The sequence below is a fragment of the Mizuhopecten yessoensis genome, unplaced genomic scaffold (genome assembly GCF_002113885.1).
Source record: "Mizuhopecten yessoensis strain PY_sf001 unplaced genomic scaffold, ASM211388v2 scaffold57, whole genome shotgun sequence".
NCBI lineage: Eukaryota > Metazoa > Mollusca > Bivalvia > Pectinida > Pectinidae > Mizuhopecten > Mizuhopecten yessoensis.
In genome coordinates, this window is record NW_018403356.1 from 241,824 (window position 1) to 267,530 (window position 25,707).

The window sequence follows — 25,707 nt, forward strand, 5'->3', positions numbered from 1 at the left end:
TCAGTATAGACATGATCCACAACAACAGATGCCACAACACCAGCTCAGTATAGACATGATCCACAACAACAGATGCCACAACACCAGCTCAGTATAGACATGATCCACAACAACAGATGCCACAACACCAGCTCAGTATAGACATGATCCACAACAACAGATGCCACAACACCAGCTCAGTATAGACATGATCCACAACAACAGATGCCACAACACCAGCTCAGTATAGACATGATCCACAAACTACAATGGTCAAGACTACAAACACGGCGCTGTCACACAAGAAGGATCCTTTTTCTACAAAATCGTACACCAAATCGTAGCTATAAACCCAACATATATATTCACACCCGTAGACCCTCGAACCAGACATGCACACCCTTACGCATACAAACACATATCTGCTACAAAGGACACCTACAAATAGTAATTCTTTCCACACACCATAACACAATAGGATATCCTTCCCATAGCAGCAGTACAATGCACAACACTAGAGGATACATACCCTATGCAGCCATTGAAGCCCTCATCATACGCTAATACATACGCCAGCTTTTACCTTTTATCTATTTTTAAGAAGAATGACCCCATGAATAAAGAAAATTACAGGCCTGTTAGCATTTTACCCACTCTTTCAAAAGTATTTGAAAGAATTGTACATACTCAACTTAGTGATTTTTTTAGTATAGTTTTTAACCCTTATTTAGCAGCTTTCAGAAGGGGTTTCGGTGCCAGTCTACTCAGCTTCGTCTACTTGAGGATTGGCGTCGGGGCATGGATGATCGTCAGTATATTGGAGCAATTCTCATGGATCTGTCCAAGGCCTTTGACTGTATCCCAAACAATCAACTACTGGAGAAGCTGTGAGCCTATAGGCTGGATGAGACTGCAGTCAGTTTCATCGGCAGCTACCTCAGTGGCAGACAGTAGCGGATTAGACTTGGCCCCGATGTCGGCGATTGGAAGCTGCTGAGGAAGGGAGTTCCCCAGGGGTCTATTGTCGGCCCACTGATTTTTAACATTTTTCTTAATGACATTTTTACGTTTCTAAAAGACTGCGATTTTTACAATTATGCTGATGGCAATACCCTTTCATATATCAGCAACTGTTCTTCAAACTTTAAACTTACTCTAGAAAAAGAAAGCAAATTTTTACTAAACTGGTTTTCAGCAAATGGTATGAAAGCAAATCCTAGCAAATTTCAGGCCATATGTATAGGGGAAAAAAACTGTGACAACATTAAATCCTTTTCTATTGGAGACCAGGTAATTGATTGTAAAAATAGTGTTACTCTGCTAGGTGTGGAGATTGACTCTTTATTGAATTTTATGACCATGTATCTAAGATCTATAGAAAGGCCTCCAAACAATTAGCTTTTATTTCATCTATTTTTAATTACTGCCCCCTAGCCTGGCATTTGTGTAGCCTCAGAAACACTCGAAAGATGGAAAAGATACAGGAAAGAGCACTGCGTTTTATTGAAAACGATTGTACCTCACCTGTGATAGATATTTTACGCAGAAACAATCTCACATTTTTACACGTTGTTAGAATGAAGACTATGGCTACAAGAGTCTTTAAATTTTTAAATGGGTTAGCTCCAGATTTTTTTAAATAATTTGATTGTTAAAAATAATCTTGAATATAATTTCAGGCAAGAGAACACCATTCAGGTACCAAGAGTTAACACAACAAGGTATGGAAAAAAGTCTTTTCGTTTTGAGGCTGACCAAGTGTGGAACAATTTGCCGAATGAACTGGGGAAATTAAAAAATTTCCAGAGCTTTCGCAGACTGCTGCACACTTGGGACGGCCAGTTGTGATCATGCGCCATATGTAACTAGTCTTGTTTGTTTGTTGGCTCTCCAGCTCAAGGTTGGTGCCAGAACTATTGAGACTGTTCCAGCTGTTAAAATTCTAGGGGTATATTTTGACAGTTCTATGAACATAGAGAAACAAGTGAACGCTATTGCCAAATCCTGTTACTACCAGATCAGAAACATCGGCTGTATTCGACAGTTTCTAATGGCAGATACATGCAAGATTTTGGTGCATTCACATCTCGGTTGGATTATGGTAACGCCCTGCTCTGTGGTATATTTGACAAACTAACTAGTCGTCTGCAGAGGGTCCAGAACACTGCAGTACGGCTAGTAACTAGTAGTTACTCGTAATCGAAAGAGAGAGCACATCACACCTGCGCTTTATTCGTTGCACTGGTTACCTGTACGATACAGGTCGCAGTACAAAATTCCGGTATACACATACAAGGCACTGAATGGAACAGCTCATCAGTACCTACAGGAGCTTGTTATCCTGTATCAGCCGTCAAGATCACTGCGGTCGGAGTCAGAATCTTTGTTGTGTGTCCCAAAATCTCGTACTGTGACCTATGGAAACAGATGTTTTGTGAGGGTTTCGGCTACGTTGTGGAATAGCTTACCATCTGCTATTAGGAAGTCAAATACCCTGGCCAAGTTCAAGAGGGACATAAAAACTCACCTCTTCACGTCTGCATTTTAGAATCTTTGCAAAGACGTCATGTAAATACCACCCTTTTATTTGTTCAATTATGTGCACATTGCTTGTTAAATGTATGAAAGTGATTGCAAGCCTTTGTTGTTTGTTTTCACAATTATAACCATTACTATTATCCATATGTTGTAAAGCGCCTTAGAGTAATTTTACAAATTATATAGGGCGCTATATAAATGTTGTATATTGTTATTATTATTATTATTATTATTATTATTATTATTTGTTNCGCTATATAAATGTTGTATATTATTATTATTATTATTATTATTTGTTCCAACCTTTTTTTTATCATTTCTATATTTAGCTTTTACCATGTCTTGTGATACCATGCTTCTATGCTTTTATTTCCTTTCATTTTTTGACACGTGCTCTTATTTACGCATTGTATGACTTACTCAATGCTTGTCAAATCATTTTTTTAATTTATGCGATATTAGCATATATTTGGTCAAGTTTTAACTCATGCCATATTGGCATTTATGTATATACTGAACCATGGTTTCTTAGTTTGTGAGCATGTGGCATGAATCTTTTGTGCAGCATCAATTTTAATATGTATTTTTATATATACTTTGCTCTGTACGTGCCAAGTTGTTTTTAATTACTGCATGCTGTGATTTAATTTTTTCTTGTCTGTGTATTGTATAAACCTTGCTATATGCCTGTTGTTTTCTGCATGTTGTCTTATATACCCAGTTTTTATACCTTTGTTTGTCGTAATAATAGCTCTACAGAGCTAATGTTTCCATTACAACATATAAAACTCTAAATAAAAAATCTTGCACCTTGTATCTATACCCTGCACAAAACAAAAAACAAAACAAAATCTTATATCTTGTATCTATACCCTGCACACACACACACACAAAATCACTGTAAATAACCCCTTTTCATCCTCTGTTATAGGACACCCGAGGGCATAATCATCAACACATTGATGGAGCCCCTGCAACCTAAAGAAGAAAGAAGAAGTATACGCTAGCTCAAAATGTGTATTCAATGAAAATCATTTTAACATTAATATCTTTTATGGTGTGCTACCACAATCACCCAGCTGTGGAACAGAGTTATCTCCTAACGCCGGAAGTAGATCTAGAGCTGCACACGAGGAAACCGCGGGAAACAGATATCAACAATAATAATGGGGGTAATGAATCTATCGAATGTTCCCGTGTGTTTAATGCTTTGTTAATTAGAAACTAAATGAAGCTCTTCGTTTAACCTTCATTTCAATTGTTACATATATGCAAGGCCTTATGATCAGATCAGAGAGCTGTGGGATTTTTTGCCATGATCACATGTACATGCACAGGTGCTGCTGGCAAGCTTGAATGGAAATTTTGTTTTTTTGTACATGGAAGATAAGTGTAAGACTATCTCCCCATGTACACATGTCATCAAATACCATCGGTATCTTTGAACTATATAAATATGTAATTTTAGTTTCTTGTTTTTGAAATTTTGTCAGTGATTTTGTTTTGTTGCAGAGAAAATCAGCAAAAGGAAAAGCAAAGAAACAGAAGAGGAAAGAGGTATACACTCTACAAAAACCTTGTAGTCATGTAATGGGCTACCTAAATAGCCTGTTAAAATCGTAACAGTAGAAAGGCAAATGATAACTTGTAGAAAAAACGATTGAACCACAGGTGTTTGAAATTCTGACTGTAAATTGAGATATATATATCATATAAAAATGGGTGTTACTAGAAAAAAGAACAGTTCTCTTTTTATAATACCCTTATTTTGTTGTGATATATATCTCATTATACAGTCAGAATATCAAACACCTGTTTAGTAAAACCCTCATTTTTTTATGATACTGTATATATCAACTTGCAGTCAGAATTTAAAAACCTGATAACCTGTGATTTAACCTTGATCACAAACTTCGTAAACCATATAGGTACCAAATATCATGCATAAGAGAGAACAGTCAATACTAAATTTAATACACTACAAAGGTATGGAGCTTGTCCAGAAATGAACTTGGTGGTTATCAATTTCAGACTATCTTAGAAACAACAAACAGCAGTCAATTCTGATCAATTTTAAAGATCTGAAACATTATCTATTTACTGTAACTTTAAAGGAAAAGAATCTTAATTATGTGTTCATCCCAAATGTTAATCTGTGAAACTTGGACAATTGAGCTTCATCGGAAAACTCTATGCCAAAAGTTATCTTCATGTTATGACGTTAACATATATATTTTTAGGTTTGAATCCTTATACACTTGTATATATCACTTTCCTTAAAAAAAATACATTTTTCTGGGCACCAGCTGATATTTTCATTGTCAAAGAGTCATAGCTGTACAAGAAGGTTTGAAATATGTTGCCCAAATGTATATTCTTTCCTTGCAATTAGTAAAATACTATAAGCCTTGTTCTATTCTATATATGTAAATATTAATGATTCATCTAGGTCGTTCAAAGCTTAGTTAGAGATAACTACCAGTGGTTAGGTCCATTTTTAAAATATGAAGACAACAGAATCAAGAAAATCTAATGAAAAATTATCTGGTTGATTTGTTGAAACAAGTAAGATTGATACATTTTGAAAATTTATTTCATTTTAAAAACTCTTTGCACCAATCTGCGTGAATTTTTCACTAACCACTGGTGAAAAGTCGACCAACCTTTTGGGCAATTTGGGCTAGAAAAGATATCAGTAATGCCACTAATCGGGAACAAAGTCAGATTTTTCTCACTGAATTTGGAAAATTTACTACAGAAATGACACTTGCACTCAGTGGAACTCAGTATTATTCTGGGCTTTTTTAATTTTTATCCAAAACAGAAATACGCTGATGCAAACAAAGTGCAAATGAATTGAAAATGTATATCAGTTTTGTCACTGGTAGGGGTGTGTGGTAGAATATCTGCTCAGAACAGCTGTTTTATATTTTTCAGGAAAGTGCTAAATATGCAATGTCCTTTGCTAAAGTGGAAGCAGCAAATAAGGTATTTTGTAAAGAAGAGCATTGAGCAATAACATCGTGTCCATAGTAACACAAAATGGAAGCTTTGTTTACTTAATATGGAACCTACAAGGAATGTTTGATACTTCCTTCAATATTTTCTCAAGTTATTTGTAAAAGCATAGACGATCTACTGTAAAATACATTTTCATGGAATCTGTATATATTGCTAAGAAAAATAATACATAAAATTGCCCAAAAATATTTTAAAATACTTCAAAAATATGTGCAGATTAAAATTTGATTCATACCGTTTTTGATGCATTTATATAAATATATATATATATCCCATATAGCAACTGATCACCATTGATGATATTTTTTCATGTTCAGTTCTTTGTTTGGACTATTTGTAGCTTCAGGTCCTATATTTAAAATATCTTTCCATTTAATTTTCAGATTAAAGATCCGCTAGATTTGGTGGCACCTTTCAGAAAATTTGAAAGAAATGGGTAATAATTTTAATCTTTGAAAAAATATAAACAGCAATTTTTTTTCTGGCATGTATTTATACGGCTGAAAAAGATGTGTAACTTTGACATTGTTTAAAGGAAATGTAGAGAATAATTAAAGAAATTAATAATTGAAACAGAAAGATCAGATTAAGCTATTGGAAAAACCATGTGCTAACTATTCAAAGGGAAGAAACTCATGACAGTGACCCGATTTTGCATCAAAAAAAGTGAGAGAGAAAACGAGGAACAATTGTGTTTATCAGTTTTGTCGTACATTTGCTTGGGACCCTGTTTTCGAAAAAGCTAGCCCAAGTACTGCACAATTTCTGATGAAGTTTTTTGTAGCAGCTAGAAATGAAAAATTATTGTGCGCAGTATACTGTAAAACCACAGATATAAAAATACAATGCATGCTGCATATGCAGTGGCCATTTTGAGATATTCCTGCCAAATTAAATGGTCTAACCATATTCATATTTGGTAGAAACCCCTTACTTCATCAATAAAAAACAATCGAGCATTCTGTCTGAAGGGTTTTAGGTAAATTACATGATGAATCCCAAAATGATCTTTAAAGGTGTGGTGTATGGACAGGGGAGGTAATGCAGTACCTATTGTTTACCATTTCTATTATGAGATTTATAATCACTATATATATTATATATAGTGAATAAATATCTCAAAATATAATATAATGAATGATCCAGGGCCGTGAGGTTAAGGTATCGGACTATCTATGATCACTAGCCCTTCACCACTAGGTCACAGGTTTGAGCCCTATGTGGAGCAGTGGCCAGGTTGTGGTTTTCCTTCACCACCAACACCTGGCACATCCTTAAAAGACCATAGCTGTTGATAAGACATAAAGCATAAACAAGCCATTAATAATCTATCGGTTAAATTGGACAGGATTTACTGTCGGACTAGGTGTATATTTAATTGGGTTATGAAATAATATATAGTTTATGTATATGGACATGTTACTTAAATTATTATACTAGTCTAGAATAGAAACAACTGGTGTGTAATACACTACAACAATGTTGTGTTAAGATGACTATGTGTTTTACTTTCTTCTCTCAGGATAAGTCTGAAGGTAGAGTTTTTCCGAGCTCAGGATCTGACTCAGGAAATGACTGATTGGGTTTTTGACCTCACAAAGAAGAACATGCAGAAGTTGTAAGTTTAGAAAGAAAAAAGCAGCTTAAAAATTGGACTAGATCCAAGTATTTGGTCAGTGTATAACCATTATATTATGTCACAATCAAAAGCCAAGCCAGAATGGCTTTGTGAAGTGCTGCTGCTCCAGTTTCATAAAACAGATAAATGACAGGTATTACTGTTAGAAAGCAGGTTTGGATAACTGAGATCCAGAAACACGATTTTAACAGTTTGAATTAATAAAAACAAATTTGGCTACAACTTGATCTCCATATATATAGATACAGCAATAGCTCTTTTGTTTGATGTTTCCATAGATATGAGGAGAGCGATTGGGGCTGGAAGGACAGGGAAAAGCTAGAAGAGATGACAGAAGAAAAAGCACTCTACCTCATTGCCTTGGATTCAGAATCTAAACCTGTGGCATTTACACACTTCAGATTTGATATGGAGTGGGACGAAGAATTAGTTTACTGGTATGTTTGATTCTTTCTTTTATAATTTACTGGAAATGTAGGTTCTTGTGTTAATACTTAAAACATTAGACAATATAAAAACGTTTATGAAGATGAACATAGATTCTGAGGGCTATTCGAGATAATATGGCAGGGAGGCATGTTTTAGTAACTCCAGCAACCATCATGTTTAAGTCCTGGAGCCTATTACTGTCAGCGAAAACCAAGTGTGGACGATTTTATTTGATGATTTGATTGTTGAGTTGCATCAGTAACTTTGCAGGGTTGGGTAATTGATCATCAATGTTGTTCATTACTTTGATAATGTATCGACGGCTCTCATTGGATGCATTGAAAATGGGCAGCACTTTCTAGTTGCATAGTGTGTGATGTGTGATTATGAAGGTAACGTGCACAGAATCAACATGGACAACTCAAAATCGGCAGATGACTTTGTCGAAAGTTTGGACCCAGGTCTAACATACAAGGATGAACTGTACATGGGGTCGGTTACAAGCGAACGAACATTACAATTCCTGGGACCTAGAGAGGTCCACATTATGCAAATCCCGGATGTATAATTAACCTGCGTGCGGCAGCTGCCATCATTAAGGACATCTACTGCTATAACATAAGAGTTGGTCGGCCTTTTTTCTATCGGATATGATTTTTCCGACTGCAACCTCTTATTTCCGAAGCACTAATTCTTTGATGCAGATTCCGCCCGAAATGCGGGCGGAACAAAATCGTCTTAAAAAACTCACTTTAGTTGTTCACAGTGTATGACAACGATGTCTACTCATGGTTCATATAATATTTATCCCATATGTATGCCACAGACACAAAGATATAGTATATTATGGAATAGAACACTCAAAATGCATGTCCATCTCTGACCTACTTTTACAACATGGCTTCTTCAGCTGTTGCAAAATATCAGAGGGGGTTTCAAACGGAACGAAATGATACAGAGTTTGTTTGTATTCTGTTTGTAGAACATTGCATGTAATCCATTTTTGTATTAACAGGGAAATCACGGCCAATTCTGTCTGCTTCACTTCAAGCTCACTTCGAAAGAGGAAAAATTAATTATTTATGTCTTTGATACAAAATTCTTCTTATTTAATCATAGATTTATGGAAAGGAATATTTATTGGACCCTGTTGAACATTTAAATGTATGTAAACACGCTACACTTTTTCTAAATCTGAATAACATGACGATTTTTTATTTTTTTCTCGTGTCAGTCTTTTGTTAACTAGTTACTTGTTGTCAGCACAGGGGATAGCTTTTGGAATTTTGAGTAATAAATTACGTAAATTGTAATAATTTCTGTTAAAAATCCCGAAATCGAGCCCCTGTGGGTGTCAGTAATCGGCACGTGCCTGTTGTGAGAAGCCCTGTCATCTCACCTGCTGTGCGACTATAATTACACTGAGCGGCTTATAATTGGATGTCAATCACACTGAAGAGAACGCCTGGCTGAAACGTAGTGGACCAATCAAAGCTAGCGTTACATGTCCACTGAGGACATCGTACAATTACAATGACACGAGGTATTTGTTCAAGCAACTTGTCAAGTCATCAAAGGAGCTTGCGGTAGTTAAAAATCAAATGACTTGCTGTACGCCGACTGTTAACAAATGTTAACCCGCTGTCTAGGTCTAAGGGACATACTGCATTATTATTTAGCAGCTGTTGTGATCTGATGATCAGAAAAGATGATTAAAATGTGCTTGGTACCATATGTATGACCAGTTCTATTCATAAAAAATGTATAAAGATACCCTCTGATTTCTTACAGTTATGAACTCCAGGTAATCGACGAATACAGAAGGAAGGGTATTGGGAAGTTTTTAATACAGATTTTGGAATTATTGGCATATAAGTAAGTACAAAATGAATATAAGTACTTGACTCATATTCTGGTAATAGGCCTAGGTCTGTCATTCAAATCAGGAAACGTTTTATTGCTTAACTCAGTCACCCCTGAAGACACATTTGAACTTTTCCAATTCAAAGGTAGGAATAGTTCATTATGAAATTTCAGGGATGAATGAGTTAAATTTGTTTTTTGTATTTTCTCTCTTTTTGAATGCTTGGACCTATTGTAATTTGCTGAGACATGATCATGAACTATACATAGTACATAGAACAAAAAACCCAACTACATTCATTCAATTTGAATCATGATATTGTTAGCATAGTCTATATTATCTTGGTCTGAATATTGTTCCACACTTGGTATAAAATTACCGTGCATCTAGGTGGTTTCAATTGAGTAAGTTTGGCTTGGTTTGTTAGTGTTTTATGTCCTATTAACAGCTATGGTCATTGAAGGACATGCCAGGTTTTGGTCAATTGAATAAGCCTTATAACTTCAGACTGATTCAAGTAGGTTGATCAATTAGTGTGACTAACTTATATAGCGTACCTTATTTAATATTTTCTTGACATGTAAGAAATGACATCAATGCCCAATAAACAAACATTGTTATTAATTTAGAGCTTCTGTGTAAATTGTGACATCATAATGAGGCTGAATGACCTTGAAGAAAACCTAGAAAGACAAATGTCAGATTGCTGAGATCTGGAAAAAATTGTACAATTTACACAACACATTTGGATAAATTTCATGTAATAAAGAAAAACCTTCAGTTTACTTCCAGATGATAAAATGTGTGCAAAAGATCAAATTCCTTATGGTTGCAAATTCACAACTTATTTCATAAATGTGACAAAGAATGAAAAGTATTTTGGGTTCTTGGTATTGTTATAAAATTTTAATGACGTCCACATTAAAATAAAATCATGCTGTCTTTAATTTCCAGAACTGAGATGGTTAAAGTCATGCTAACCACTTTCAAGAGCAACAAGATTGGAGAAACTTTCTTCATGAAAGCTATGAAGTAAGTTCTGTATGCTGTAAACAAAAGAAAATAGTCTTATACATGTACATAACCTGAAGGGTCAAGCGAGCTGATGCCATTGCGCAGCATCTGTCCATCGTCAACTCTTCCTAAAAGACTACGTGCTAGCTCAAACTGCAGATCAGAACTCAATTTATTTGCTAGCATCTCCAGGCCGTGGTGTTCCTTTATACTAGTGCTTTGTCCAACTTTTGTTTGACGGTTAAAGATCTAGGCCCCTTTCGCAGATCAGAACTCAATTTCTTTGCTAGCATCTCCAGGCCGTGGTGTTCCTTTATACTAGTGCTTTGTCCAACTTTTGTTTGACTGTAGCTTAAAGATCTAGGCCGCTTTCGCAGATCAGAACTCAATTTCTTTGCTAGCATCTCCAGGCCGTGGTGTGCCTTTATACTAGTGCTTTTTCAAACTTTTGGCCCCTTTCGCATATCTGGGTCAAACGGTTTGTCTGAATTTAAATGTAACATTTTCGTGTATAAATCCTGGCAGACCTGCAAATGCTTATTCAGGCCTTGCAAGGCTTTGTCAAGGCTCGCCTGAAAGTAGAATCAGATTACTAGATCTAACCTTATTCAGAAACGAACCACTCTGGATCAACTGGTTCAACCGTTGGGATCGCCATAAATGAATGTGGCCCTAGTTTGCACATGTTGCACAAATGTAGATTATGTACACCATACTATCAAACTTGACTCCCAAGATATGTTGTTGGGCATACTTTAGTGTTATGTACTGTTCACAAATTTTTGTCTGGGATATATTCTTGGTAAACTATTGCTTGTGGAAAAAGATATGGCATTCAAAAAGTAATAGAGGAAATAGAACCTAATTTGTTTTAGTATAATTTACCTGTGTATATTTCCAGGTATACATTAGACGAAACCTCACCAGAGGATCCAGTCTGGGAGGAGACGGAATACAAATACCAGATACTCAGTAAAGAAATCAAGCCGAAGCCAACCAGTAAAACCCAGGAGGAGGCTATGCAAACCTCACCTGTCAAGGCAGCATCAGCATAACTATAGTCCTACCATTACACTCGACTCCTTGTTGGAAACCTAACACTCAACTCCTCCTCTGGAAAACCTAAACAGACTCAGCAAGTGTTCTCAAAGTATGATAAGAGATAATTGATGTTAATATATGACATTTTAAAAAAGAGAACTGCAATTGTCAGAATTAAGGATGGCCATTTCTGACCAAGATAATGGCCATTCTTGTCGGATAAGTCTTGTTTGTCTTACAAACAAAGGAAATGAGACAGACTGGAAGAATTGCTCATGCATTTCATTGGTTAGGGATTTGAAAAGAATCTGCTTTAAACCAGTGTTCCTGGAGTGTTAATTGCATAGTGACCTTCAGAACCAGGTAGTTTGTACTCCTGGCTGTTAACTGAGATCTGTAAGGTTTATCTACCGTCTAACCTAGAGGTAACATGTTAAAGTTTCATGTCAAATAGTGGAAGTACCAGTTTCAAATGTATAACTTTGTTACTGGAGTGATCATTGATTTATATCACAGACCCTGGCACCAATTTGATGTGGAAATAAAGTCAACACTGAGTCTAAAATCTATAGCTGTGCTATTTTGTCTTACAGACGTGTTGATGGTTTCATACACAAACTAGTATAGGAAATTAGGGACAGCTTTAGCTTTCTCTAAAGCGGTGTTAATGGTGGTTTGATATTAATATATGTATGGTTTTGAAATGCGAGTGAAAACGAGTGAAAATGTGAGCGAGAGATCTCTATACAATATTTGTTATTTTACATATGCTATCCTCGTCATACAAAACAAGTTACTGGTAATACATACGTGAACAATTTGTCTCAAGTATTACTGGTACTTCAGCATGTAAAGTTGAGGGACACTCAGGAGAAAATATCATTTTGTGAAGTGTAAATTCAGTACCATGTATTGCCATTTTCCATACTTGTACATTTTTGTACACATCCAACCATAAAGCTATACTTGTATGTGAAAGTATACAATATTTACTTTTTTAATAAACATGTTGGATGGGTATTGGTGTTTGTTTATAAATTCTTATTATTCAAGCTACTGTAAAATTCTGCTGTTACAAATTCTTATCCTTCAAGCTGCTCTAAAACCTTCTAGTAATTGTCTGAACACAGCTATATTTTGATGGATGTCTCGTCCAGCAGTTGTATTTTAAACACAGCCTATTTTATTTTAGCTTTTTTAATTTATAGAATATCTTCAAATTTACATCTTCTCAATGACCAAATGCTCTAGACTGATATTTGGCCAGTAGGATGAAGGCCTATCAAGTTTGTTCAAATGAAAAAGTTTTGACCCACTTTCAAGGTGAGAAGGTTCATGTTTAATAAATGAGAGATCTTTGAAGGACATCTTAATAGCCAAGATCAAGGGTAATTGTTATTTGCCAGTAGTATGCGTGGATAAAGTGCCACAGAGTTCGTTCAAATGAATGGCCTGGATCAGTTCTCAAGGTCTCGAAGGGTTAAAAAAACCCCAAAAAAACCATCGTCTCAAGAATCAAAAGGCCCAGGGTGATATTTGGCCAGTAGCCTACAAGAATAATGGGCTACAAAGTTTGTTGAAATTAATTACCTTTATCCCCATCAAACGGCGGAAGTATTGAGAAGGTTAATTTTTTACCGAAAAAAATCTAAATAACCATAATGAAAAGGGTCGTGCTGAGATGAACGACCTGGACTCACTTTAAGGTCATGGATCAAATATTCTAAGCAAATTCTTCTCAATAATCAGATATCTGGCAAGTAGAATGCTGGCAGGCTACCAAGTTTGTTCAAATGAAGAACATTGACCCATGTTCAAGGTGTTCCAGGGATCATATGTGTTGAGCAACTTTCAAAGTCACGGGTGAAATATTTTTTTAAACCTTTGAAACAATTCTTCTAAATAACCAAAGGGCCCTGGTTGGTGATATTTTGCCTGTATCTTAATGTAGCCTAGTTTGATAATTTTGACCTTGACCTAAATATAAAGTTACTGGTGCAAGATTAATTCAGGGTCAGCGATTCCAGTCAATTTGGCCTCTTTGTTATCAATCTGTACACCTTTTCCTCGTGCAGTATTATTAGCTCACCGGCACCGCCCGTCCGTACGTCCCACTTTCTTTAAACGACTTCTTCTTAACCACTAATTGGAATTTAACTAAATTTGACTGGAAGCATCCCTAGGTGGTGGGGATTAAAAATTGTACAAATGGTGGAGCTGACCCCGCCAGGGGGCTGAGGGGCGGGGCCAAAAGGGGGCAATTTGGCTATATTGCTTTTAGCAACTTCCCTGGAACTAAGAGATGGATATCAACCATATTTGACTGGAAGCATTCCTAGGTGGTGGGGATTCAAAATTGTACAAATGGGGGGGCCAAAAGGGGGCAATTTGGCTATATTGCTATAAGCAACTTCTCTGGAACTAAGAGATGGATATCCACCATATTTGACTGGAAGCATCCCTTGGTAGTAGAAATTCAAAATTGTGCAAATCGTTGGTCTAACCCCCCAGGGAGCTGAGCGGTGGGGCAAAAAGGGGGCAAATTGACTATATTGCTATGGACGACTTCTTCTGTAGAACTATGCCATGAATATTGATCATATTTGGTCAGAAGCAATCATGGGAGGCAGGGATTCAAAATTGTACAAATGGTGGGTCTGACCCCCCAGGGGGCTGAGGGGCAGGGCCAAAAAGGGTTCTTTGGCTATATTGCATTAAGCGACTTCTTCTCTGGAACTATGAGATGGATATCAACCATATTTGACAGGAAGCATCCCTAGGTGATGGGGGTTCAAAATTGTACAAATGGTGGGGCTGACCCCTCGGGCTAAGGGGTGGGGTCAAAAAAAGTTTATTATTTGAAAATGGTTGAGATCTCCACTGTATAGTTTATTATTTGGAAATGGTTGAGATCTCCACTGTATAACCATATATACAATTGCTGAGTATGAAGAGAAGAATGCACATTTGCTTCCTGGATGGCTCTAGGGTCTGGCTCCACCCTTGGAGACATGGTCCCTGGGTCATAACTTTGAAACGGTTGAGATCCCATCCCAGAACTATATATACAAATGCTGGGCATAAAGAGACAAATGCAGTCATGGTATTAGAATTGATCCTGGGGTCTGGCCACAACCCTAGGGATCTAGTTTCTGAGTCACAGCTTGGAAACAGTGGAGATCCCCACCCCATAACCATACATAAAATTGCTGGGCATGAACAATCTTAACACAGATAATCTTCGGGTCTGGCACGTTCCCTTGGATCCCAGTTGGAGAATATTTTGCCATGATTGCTAGATATCCAGGTGAGCGATACAGGCCCTCTGGGCCTCTTGTTTACATTTATGTATATGTTCAATGTTAACCATTCAAATATTACACTGTAACTTGCCTAATTCCAGGATGATCTTGATGTATAGACTATTTTATTGGAATATTAAAATGATCACGAGAAACAAAAGAGCTATATAGCAGAGCAATATAAACACAAGATATTGGTGACCGGGAAATACATGTCACTGGAGAATAAAGGATGCTGTGTTGATTCCATTGTAATTTATGTAATCATTTTCACATGGAATTTCAAGGAATGTTTAGGTAGTGCATACACCAAATCTAAAAAGAAACAAGGGACCAGTTTGTGGGACAGTCACAAAATGTATGACCACAGAGTCGGATGGTGCAGCATCTTAACATAATACTTTCTGCTTTTGGCTGGAATATAGAAATAAAATCAGCGAGTTTGTTTTATGATGGCCGTTTCTTCTGAATTACCGAGAGGCCTAACGTCATGCTACCACAATTGGTACACGGTCAGAAAATGGTTCAAATAGTACTGAAAAATTCAATTTAACATTTTCCTCTGACTGTATAACAAGAGATATTTATCAGCATTTCCACCAAGTAGTTTTGTTTTCAGGAACATTTTAAGGGTACAAGATCACTTCAAATTAAATATGTCGGAAAACCAGTAAAAAACGACGTAATCGGCACATCAACTAGTAGAAATAAGAATTTCCAAGGGTAGTCTTTGGCAAGAATCAAGAAACTTTTCAGATACAAGATCTGAATTTTCAAATATTACTAAAAAACTGTCAAATCTGTACAAATTGTTTTATGATATATCAACGGTCAAATCAGATAACAGACCAAGAGTTTTGAAGCCTATACATACATTTCCTATTCAGATTTAAAAATAAATAAATACATTTCTTGTTGTCAGCTGATATCTACCCGAGCTAATCAGTCATCTTATGTCTGCCCAATATCTTTTTGAGTCAACTTATATCTGCCTGATATATTGTTGAGTCAGCTGATATCTGCCCGATATCTTGTTGAGCCAGCTTATATCTGCCTGATATCTTGTTGAGTCAGCTGATATCTTGTTGAGTCAACTTATGTCTGCCTGATATCTTGTTGAGTCAGCTTATGTCTGCCTGATATCTTGTTGAGTCAGCTTATGTCTGCCTGATATCTTGTTGAGTCAGCTTATGTCTGCCTGATATCTTGTTGAGTCAGCTTATGTCTGCCTGATATCTTGTTGAGTCAGCTTATGTCTGCCTGATATCTTGTTGAGTCAGCTTATGTCTGCCTGATATCTTGTTGAGTCAGCTTATGTCTGCCTGATATCTTGTTGAGTCAGCTTATGTCTGCCTGATATCTTGTTGAGTCAGCTTATGTCTGCCTGATATCTTGTTGAGTCAGCTTATGTCTGCCTGATATCTTGTTGAGTCAGCTTATGTCTGCCTGATATCTTGTTGAGTCAGCTTATGTCTGCCTGATATCTTGTTGAGTCAGCTTATGTCTGCCTGATATCTTGTTGAGTCAGCTTATGTCTGCCTGATATCTTGTTGAGTCAGCTTATGTCTGCCTGATATCTTGTTGAGTCAGCTTATGTCTGCCTGATATCTTGTTGAGTCAGCTTATGTCTGCCTGATATCTTGTTGAGTCAGCTTATGTCTGCCTGATATCTTGTTGAGTCAGCTTATGTCTGCCTGATATCTTGTTGAGTCAGCTTATGTCTGCCTGATATCTTGTTGAGTCAGCTTATGTCTGCCTGATATCTTGTTGAGTCAGCTTATGTCTGCCTAATATCTTGAGTCAACTTATCTCAGCCTGATATTTTGTTGAGTCAACTTATGTCTGCCTGGAATCTTGTTGAGTTAGCCGATATCTTGCTGAGTCAGCTTAAGTCTGTCTGATATTTTGTTGAGTCAGCTGATATCTGCCTGATAGCTTGTTGAGTCAACTTATATTTGCCTGATATTTTATTGAGTCAGCTGATATCTTGTTGAGTCAGCTTATATCTGCCTAATATCTTGAGTCGGCTGATATCTTGTTGAGTTAGCTTATGTATGTCTGATATCTTGTTGAGTCGGCCTATATCTGCCCGAAAACTTGTTGTGTCAACTTAGATCTTCCTGATATCTTGTTGAGTCAACTTATCTCAGCCTGATATTTTGTTGAGTCAACTTATGTCTGCCTGATATCTTGTTGAGTCAGCTGATATCTTAATGAGTCAGCTTGAGACTGTCCGATATCTTGTTGAGTCAGCTTATGTATTCCTGAAATCTTGTTGAGTCAGCTGATATCTTGTTGAGTCAACTTATGTCTGCCTGATATCTTGTGGAGTCAGCTTATGTATTCCTGGAATCTTGTTGAGCCAGCTGATATCTTAATGAGTCAGCTTGAGACTGTCCGATATCTTGTTGAGTCAGCTTATGTATTCCCGGAATCTTGTTGAGTCAGCTGATATCTTAATGAGTCAGCTTAAGACGGTCCAATATCTTGTTGAGTCAGCTTATGTCTGCCTGGAATCTTAATGAGTCGGCTTATGTCTGCCTGATATCTTGTTGAGTCAGCTGATATCTGCCTGAAAGCATCATTCAACTTCCAACAGACCAATGTTAACAAAAGTTTATTTGAATAATGCTCACAAAAAAGGGTTATAACCCCATCAGAAGGTTAGCTAATGTCTGCCACCCAATTATCAGTCAGCTGATGTCTAATTCATACAAGTCAGTCAGAAATGTTCTCATCAATACAAGTCTGAAATAAATCATTGTGAAAATCATTTACCTTTCCTTGGAAATAACAAAAGAGGTCTCTGGCATAGTTTCAGTGACCTTGCAATTTCAAACAAGGCTAATCTCTAAAAGCACAAGGATTCAAAATGATTCCTAATTTATCTCATTAATGAAGAGACAACACAAAAACATAACTCTATTCTTATACAAAAGTTTATTTTGTACGTTGTTGGTTTATAAAGTCATAATATATTTACAAAAAATACAAGCTTGGAAATGCATTTAGCTAAATGTGCATACCTTCGATGGAATGAGACACTTAGGTATGTCTTGCATAGCTAGGTTATATATACAGTGTACAAACTTTGTTTATATTTTACTGAAATCTTACAGTATTTTCACAAATGATTCCCCTGTACTCCATACAATTTACAATTACAACAACCCCTTCCCTCTAAAATGTTATTGTACATTGTATGTAGTAACAGGGAGATGATAAAAGGAGGAGAAGGAGAGTATTGAGAGCTAGCCTACCTCAATTACAGCTCTAGCCAGGTCAGAGGGAGCTTTGGTACATATACAGAATACAGCAAGATTACCCTGAACGGCTGTGGTCCCAATTGTTAAAATTTGTTATAAAACAGTTGATATATCATGATAAAACACTTGTGACCAGATAAAATAGTGGCGATACGATAGCACTTTAGCAGGTAAACAATGAGAAGTCTTGCACCAATGAATGACTCTATCGTCTATCACTATGTACTGGAAGAACAAGAAATGAAAAACATGACGGCACCACCCTTCTTGACAGTAAGATTTCATAAATGTACACAAATTGAGACTGTTTTCAGTTCATTAGCAAAATGAAGTCTTATTAGTAACCAATTTCTCAACCTTTTGTTTGAACAATAATATCTTTCAAGCCTTATCGGCAAGGCCTGAACCAGTAACAGGGCAATATTCACAAGTTATTTTATAATAAATATCATCACAAAATAAGTTGATAATGCTTGATCTAGTTAGAGTTTCTGCTTTCAACATCCATTTCAAGTAATAAACTATTTTCAGATTCAAAATAAAAAAAATAACTCCCTTATTTAGGCTGAAAAAAGGCAAAATGCAATAATTCAACAAAATGGCAGTATCGTAAAACAAATTGGCAAGTGCTGAAATTGACATATTTCACTATCATGTGAACATGTTTTATTTCTTAACTGCACATTTTGCAAAATTGTGGGGAAAAGCAACACACAGTTTAAAAAATATCACAAAATATTCTACTTCAATCATTTACAGTGTGATATATTGCACAATAAATAACGAGTCAAAGATATTAATTACAACCGATACGGTATTTACAACTTTGGCATCTAAAAACACAGAACAGCTCTTGTGATAACACAAGTAACAGTACATACACATGGTAACAAATACATATTTTAAATCTTTCCACTTTTTTCAAAGCAGATCACACCACTTATCTATCCTTTGAGAACTATCTCCGAGTTATGTCTGTATTAATATTTACTTAACATCATAATCATCATAGTACAGTTCAGTTCTGTTATAGTAAAGACTGCTCAATTAGGGTGTTTGATTCTGTGTGATGGTATATGTACAATGCACAAAAAGAGCCGCTCTGTACTACAGTACCAGACAATAAACAGTCTTATAATAGACAACAATTTTCTCAGGTTTTTCGTTATCTACGATAACAACAACATAAGCCATTTTTGTTCTTTTCAGTTTAATAGTATGACTACCTATGTAATGAAAACAACTAGCATTGTATAAGTCGGCCCTTTCGTTGTACACTTATATTTTTAGGCCTCTTAGACATATATATCACATAAAGCAAACATGGAAGGAGAAATGTTTATCACATAAAAATTTGATACGGATGTCATTCCTAAAGGACATGTCAGCTATACGTGGAAGACATTAGGAGGTATCACACTGATATGTTTACTATTTAGGTTGTATGTAAAAGAGACCATATTTCCCCGCGGTAGAGACGGTCGTCAGATTCCCTCTCAGTAGACGATGGTCAGATTTTTCCCTAGGTAGAGACGGTCACATTCCACAAGATAAAAAGATACATCATTGTCAAACATCAGAAATGGAAAATATCACAAAGCGAAATTGAACTAAAATATACATCTGTATTGAGTGTAACTTAGGGTGACTTTCGTGTCACAGCATCAATATATATTATACATCAAGACTATAGCCAACACAAGAGTTTATGTGACGAGTGTCTACTTACAAGGCAATTTCACAGTTAAAATAAGAAAAAGAACTGACAGAAATCATAGCACAGTAAGAAAGTTACACCACAAAAGTCAGTGGAATGGAACCGTCTCAAGTATAATCTGTGTACAATTGAATATCTGTACATGAAAGTATACAGTATAGTCTGACATTTATATAACCAACAAAATGTCATCAAGTATTAAACAAACCATCCATCACGATTGCTTTGACAACAACACAAATGACTAGGTTTACAAACTACTTATCATTTCTCACAGAGGTCAAAACCTGGTCACTAGGCAGACCACACAACAATCACCATTTATAAAAACCTGGTCACTAGGCAGACCACACAACAATCACCATTTATACAAACCTGGTCACTAGGCAGACCACACAACAATCACCATTTATACAAACCTGGTCACTAGGCAGACCACACAACAATCACCATTTATACAAACCTGGTCACTAGGCAGACCACACAACAATCACCATTTATACAAACCTGGTCACTAGGCAGACCACACAACAATCACCATTTATACAAACCTGGTCACTAGGCAGACCACACAACAATCACCATTTATACAGTACACATTCACACCCCATTACTTGTCCTGTCTCACAAACTTTTAGACCTTTGTAGAGGTCATCCTTATACATGCAACTGTCCTTTGTAAAAGTTGTATACATAATGCTGACCTCGTAAGAAGTCGCCTGAAGAGTAAATGCCTAAAAAACACATACAGGCATTAGACAGTACATTAATATGATATATGGTGAAATAAAAATAACTACCATGAAACACTGCCACAAGGTTCTCATTCCCCATAAACCAAGAACTATTTTATAATGAAATAGTCTTGAGCACTGGAGATTACCATTCATGATTAAGCTGTGAACAAATAATGACTCACACACTTCAAGACACTATCTTCAACACAGAACCATCGGACTCACACTTTTAGACACTAACATAACACAGATCATCCTTTTCCATACTCTCTACCTATCAATGTCACATCTATACATTTGTTAACACAATCACAACCTCAATAACATACAACCCAATCAAACATCAAACAACCAGGGCCCAACATTTATCAAGTAGTTACCTTAAATTTTCCAATCAATGTCATTTAAAATCTTATGATAATTTATTGGTGTTTCTTGGTTTTAGATGATTTTGAATTCCTATAAATGCATTTCTAGCTATGAACTTTAATATTTTTAAAGACTGACTAGATGAAAAATGTGTGCTAACAACTCAATAGGCTACTAATTCTATGAATAACAGGGTCCAGGTGATTTATCAACGAAGAATTTTGGCTAACAGGGTCCAGGTGATTTATCAACGAAGAATTTTGGCAAGTGGGAAGGAGAAAAGATATTTCCTCTCAGTTCTTGATTTCAGTCTTTTTATGAGTTAATCTCTGTATCACAAAACACAAGCCATTTACTCTGTGAGCAAGTTTGTGAATATAAGGTTCACTGAGCCATTGTACGTCAATAAAACATGTCTTAGTGTCAACGTTCACAGGTTAATAAAACACCAGTTATCCCCCTTGGCCACCATTCACTGCTTCTCTGCCTGTAGTTTTTGTGTGACTAACCGCTCAAACCGTTCTAAAAGTTGATTGCCAAAGCTGGAAAGCATTGGCTCTAACACCTCTCTGGGAATAGTCACTGGCTCCGTATTACTCCTGGAAAAATCTTCCTTGTCACAAGTTTGGGATAATATATCGATGAATGTCTGTTTGTTTTCCCTGACCGCCTCTACAAGTACTGATTCAGCTTCATTAGATTGGTTGTCACTATTCAAATGAACCTGTCAAGAGAAATACAGCTATGGTCAACAACTAGAAGAACGTTATCGACAAGCTTGTTTTCACTGACATTCCCTGTAATTGATTTAGCTATAATCATGATGTCAGTTGGAGACACATAACATTATGAATCAATTAACTACTTTATCATTGTTTGTATTACATCAAAACCAACAAGTTGATAATCTGATTTCTGAGTAAATTGATAGAGTGAATTTTGACCCCTCCTTCTTGGCTACCTACCTGATCATACAGATCTGACACCTTATTTACTGACAGACGAAGTTCTTTTACCGCATCCAAACATAACTGAAGGTAATCTGAAAGTAGAAATGAAGGAAATTTGATGTTAAGGTTTAAAGGCTTTGGTTGTGTTATCAAGTAACACTATCAGTGTTATCAAGTAACACTATCAGTGTAACCTCAATCTTTCAACAAAATTGTATCAAACAGCAAGACAGCATTTCTTTTATAAGATGTCATCCTCTTTGCAGTAGAGATTTATAAAACAATTCACCTCAGATTTACATTTTTCTGGTTCATAAAAAATAACACAGATGACATAATTGCTTTTGAATCAAGATATTGTTCATGTAGTGTTATCTCCCCTGGCAGTTCACCAGGGCTACGTCTGATCAAGTAGTATCTGATAGCTGTTGTCAAGTGTAGTTATCTACATAGTTGGTGGGAGCTGATAAATGGCACCCGGAGTTATCTAACTTACTTACAGGGACTGATAAATGGCACCCAAAGTTATCTAACTTACTTTCAGGGACTGATAAATGGCACACGTAGTTATCTAACTTACTTTCAGGGACTGATAAATGGCACACGTAGTTATCTAACTTACTAACAGGGACTGATAAATGGTACCCGGGGGTATCTAACTTACTTACATGGACTGATAAATGGCACCCGGAGATATCTAACTTACTTACAGGGCCTGATAAATGGCACCCAAAGTTATCTAACTTACTTACAGGGACTGATAAATGGCACCCAGAGTTATCTAACTTACTTACAGGGACTGATAAATGGCACCTGGAGTTATCTAACTTACTTACAGGGACTGATAAATGGCACCCGGGGTTATCTAAATTACTTACAGGGACTCATAAATGGCACCCAGGGTTATCTAACTTACTTACAGGGACTGATAAGTGGCAACCGGAGTTATCTAACTTACTTACAGGGACTGATAAATGGTACCCGGGGTTATCTAACTTACTTACAGGGACTGATAAATGGCACCGAGAGTTATCTAACTTACTTACAGGGACTGTTAAAGGGACATCACGTGAAAAGCCATATTTTTTTTAATGAATGTAGTCCGTTCCAAATGTCCAGTTTGACCACTTGAATTGTTCGGGAAAGCCCTGCTAAAAATAGTGTTGATAACGTCACCTGACTAGGCAGTAAAAACAAGTGGTCTGAGCGAGATGAAACGGTTTCCAAAGGGGCCCCCAGAGAGGGGCCGTCAGGCAACTGCAACTTCTTATCGCACTATGAAACCAAGTAATATGATTTCTAAGTCCGTATTCAAACTTATTGAACAGTATTTATCCATCATCAGAAGTTAATTGCACACTTGCCAATATTCAGAATTTAAATTTATTTAGCTTTAAACATATTTGTTGCAAATAAAATTGAACAAGGGATGGGGTACAAGTTTTTTAAAATTTATGACAGCCTTCTCCCGTCATACATTTACAATTAAATGTCAACAATGATATTAGGCATAAACATAAAGTCTATATATATAAATATATATTCAATTTATTACCGGAATGTGACCGGTACAGTTCGTACGGGGCTAAACACCTTCCCTCAACCATGGGACAAACCTTTCTGTAAAAAGGAATATTCACAAGACGAATATCCCTTTTCAAATGTTTTCATAAAGTGCATATATGCAATGACAAACTACACGCGTATTAAAAAAGAGAAACGTTTGTGATTTTTTTTATTACATTGTACAACTCAATGTCTTTGGCCAATTTTTTTTCTAGACCATGCATATACATTTATTTATACTCTCTTTCCCACTTTAACTGTCTCCATACGCTAACACTTAGTAAGTCATATTAGCCATCACACACAATAAACTGTATGGCAATACCACTACGTGTACATGTGGAATATGTGTCAGAAATGGAATGTGTTGAGATACTTGATCATTATATTTTTTCAATACTTTACATAGATTAAAGCATTCTTGTCAATGGACCCTTTTTTATGTTGAGACAACTTTTCTTTAATCATTTCTTTTTTGTCTGGAACAGAAGCCGTAGTTATCAGCAGCACGCATCATTTTTACAATGTAAACAAATGCCTTCCCCCTGTTTTCAATACGTATTCCGATTCTATCTGAAGTCGAAAATTAATTCTTTATAGAGAAAAGGTTGTTACATGATCATACATTCTAAGTCAACATCATATGAAAACATGAACTGTTGAAAAATGTTATGCGATCCTATTTACTAGAAGTAGGTTCTCCTTCCTCAGTTATTCATCCTGGTCCGTCCTTTTGACATGTTTTATCTAGCTGCATATTAGTACTAATTTAAATCTTGCATGTAAAAACAAAAACAAATCGTTTAATTCAGCAATATAATTAAATCATACCATTTTACTGAACCCGGTAATATTATAAATTATGAAAATCTAAAAGCGCACGTATCTCATTTGACCTCGCTCGCGCAAGCGCTGTGGCCATCACAACAGTTGATCCCTTGGAGGGCCTCATGGCAAAATCAAACTAACGAGTCACTTATCCCTTCCTTTCGCATAAACCAAAGTAAACTCTCTCCGATACATGCCCATTAACATATTAAACTATGTTCATCTGTATTCAAACTCAGACAAAGATACTAGCGAGGTTAATAGTTTTGGATATTTATTCATAACATAAACAGCGATAGCATTTATGTCGATTCCATTTCAGCTTAACCGGCTATCCGTAAGAATACATGCACCGTACTAACTGCTAGGGCAGTTATTTTCTCCTTTGAATACTTCCCACCTGCAATAATGATTCCGTAACGTACTCCTTGCGCTATCTTTTGACCATTTGGCAAATTTTCGCTTCGTAGCTGACACGGTACAACACTTTTCTTTCGCTTACTTCACACAGCCAGTCATTTTGTTTACAAAGAAATGGTGTGCTATGCGCTAGTAGAGGGAAATCCCTGAACAAAACGTTGGTCAGACAGGTAGAAAAACCGATGACTATCTTAGATTTAATCATTTTTATGAATCTATTTCAGCCAAATTCGATCGTTATTTTCCATAAGGAGTCTCACTTGATATGTTTATGTAGAATTTGAAAAAAAGACAACAATAAAAAGTTGAAAAAAAAAACTTCATCGTGATGCCCTTTTAAATGGTGCCCGGGGTTATCTAACTTACTTACAGGGACTGTTGAATGGTACCCAGGGTTATCTAACTTACTTATGGGGACTGTTGAATGGTGCATGGGGTTATCTATCTTACTTACAGGGACGGCTGAATGGTACCCAGGGTTATCTATCTTACTTACGGGGACTGTTGAATGGTGCCCGGGGTTATCTAACTTACTTACAGGGACTGTTGAATGGTGTCCGGGGTTATCTAACTTACTTACAGGGACTGTTGAATGGTGCCTGGGGTTATCTAACTTACTTACAGGGACTGTTTAATGGTGCCCAGGGTTATCCACTTATTTACAAGGACTGTTGAATGGTGCCCGGGGTTATCTATCTTACTTACAGGGACTGTTAATTGTTGCCAGGAGTTACCTACCTTGTTTGCGAGGACTGATGGGTGTGAATCCATTGGCGACATTAGGTGAGCCATTCAGAGTTGACCTGTTGGAAATGATAGATGATGGTGTTGACCTTGTGCTGGACGTGGGCCAGTCTGACTGGAGGTTGGAGTTCAAGTTGGTGGGAGTAGAGGAGTCAGGAAGGTTGCTGGAGGTCAAAGAAGTGATCGAGGTTGGGGAGTCCCGACTGTTACTGTGGCCACCAGACACTGCCTCTAGTGCTTTGCTCAGTGATAACCTTTAATGTAAATTAATGCAACATCATCA

The 25,707-nt window shown here is 36.6% G+C and overlaps 2 protein-coding genes across 5 annotated transcripts in view; one reads left to right on the forward strand and one right to left on the reverse strand.

The window, feature by feature from the left end:
* Nucleotides 1–3,618: 3,618 nt before the first annotated feature.
* On the forward strand, nucleotides 3,619–12,543 carry LOC110450220 (N-alpha-acetyltransferase 40-like). 2 transcript variants are annotated; one of them, XM_021497722.1, is made up of 9 exons: nucleotides 3,619–3,689; nucleotides 4,030–4,074; nucleotides 5,455–5,505; nucleotides 5,922–5,974; nucleotides 7,061–7,156; nucleotides 7,456–7,614; nucleotides 9,398–9,481; nucleotides 10,425–10,502; nucleotides 11,386–12,543. In XM_021497722.1, the coding sequence occupies exons 1-9, from the start codon at nucleotides 3,684–3,686 to the stop codon at nucleotides 11,537–11,539; spliced, it is 726 nt and encodes a 241-aa protein (XP_021353397.1). In that variant the 5' UTR covers nucleotides 3,619–3,683; the 3' UTR covers nucleotides 11,540–12,543. The 2 variants fall into 2 exon arrangements, with proteins under 2 accessions (XP_021353397.1, XP_021353304.1); XM_021497629.1 differs by lacking the exon at nucleotides 3,619–3,689 and adding an exon at nucleotides 3,743–3,909.
* An 8,404-nt stretch (nucleotides 12,544–20,947) lies between these two features.
* LOC110450327 (mitogen-activated protein kinase-binding protein 1-like) overlaps nucleotides 20,948–25,707 on the reverse strand; it is a 117,456-nt gene continuing 112,696 nt past the window's right edge. For all 3 annotated transcript variants that reach the window (XM_021497909.1, XM_021497997.1, XM_021497836.1), the window contains 3 exons: nucleotides 25,419–25,678; nucleotides 21,882–21,958; nucleotides 20,948–21,640 (listed from right to left, as the gene is read on the reverse strand). In XM_021497909.1, the coding sequence (XP_021353584.1) occupies nucleotides 21,389–21,640; nucleotides 21,882–21,958; nucleotides 25,419–25,678 (589 nt within the window). In that variant the 3' untranslated portion in view covers nucleotides 20,948–21,388. The remainder of the gene's footprint in view (nucleotides 21,641–21,881; nucleotides 21,959–25,418; nucleotides 25,679–25,707) is intronic.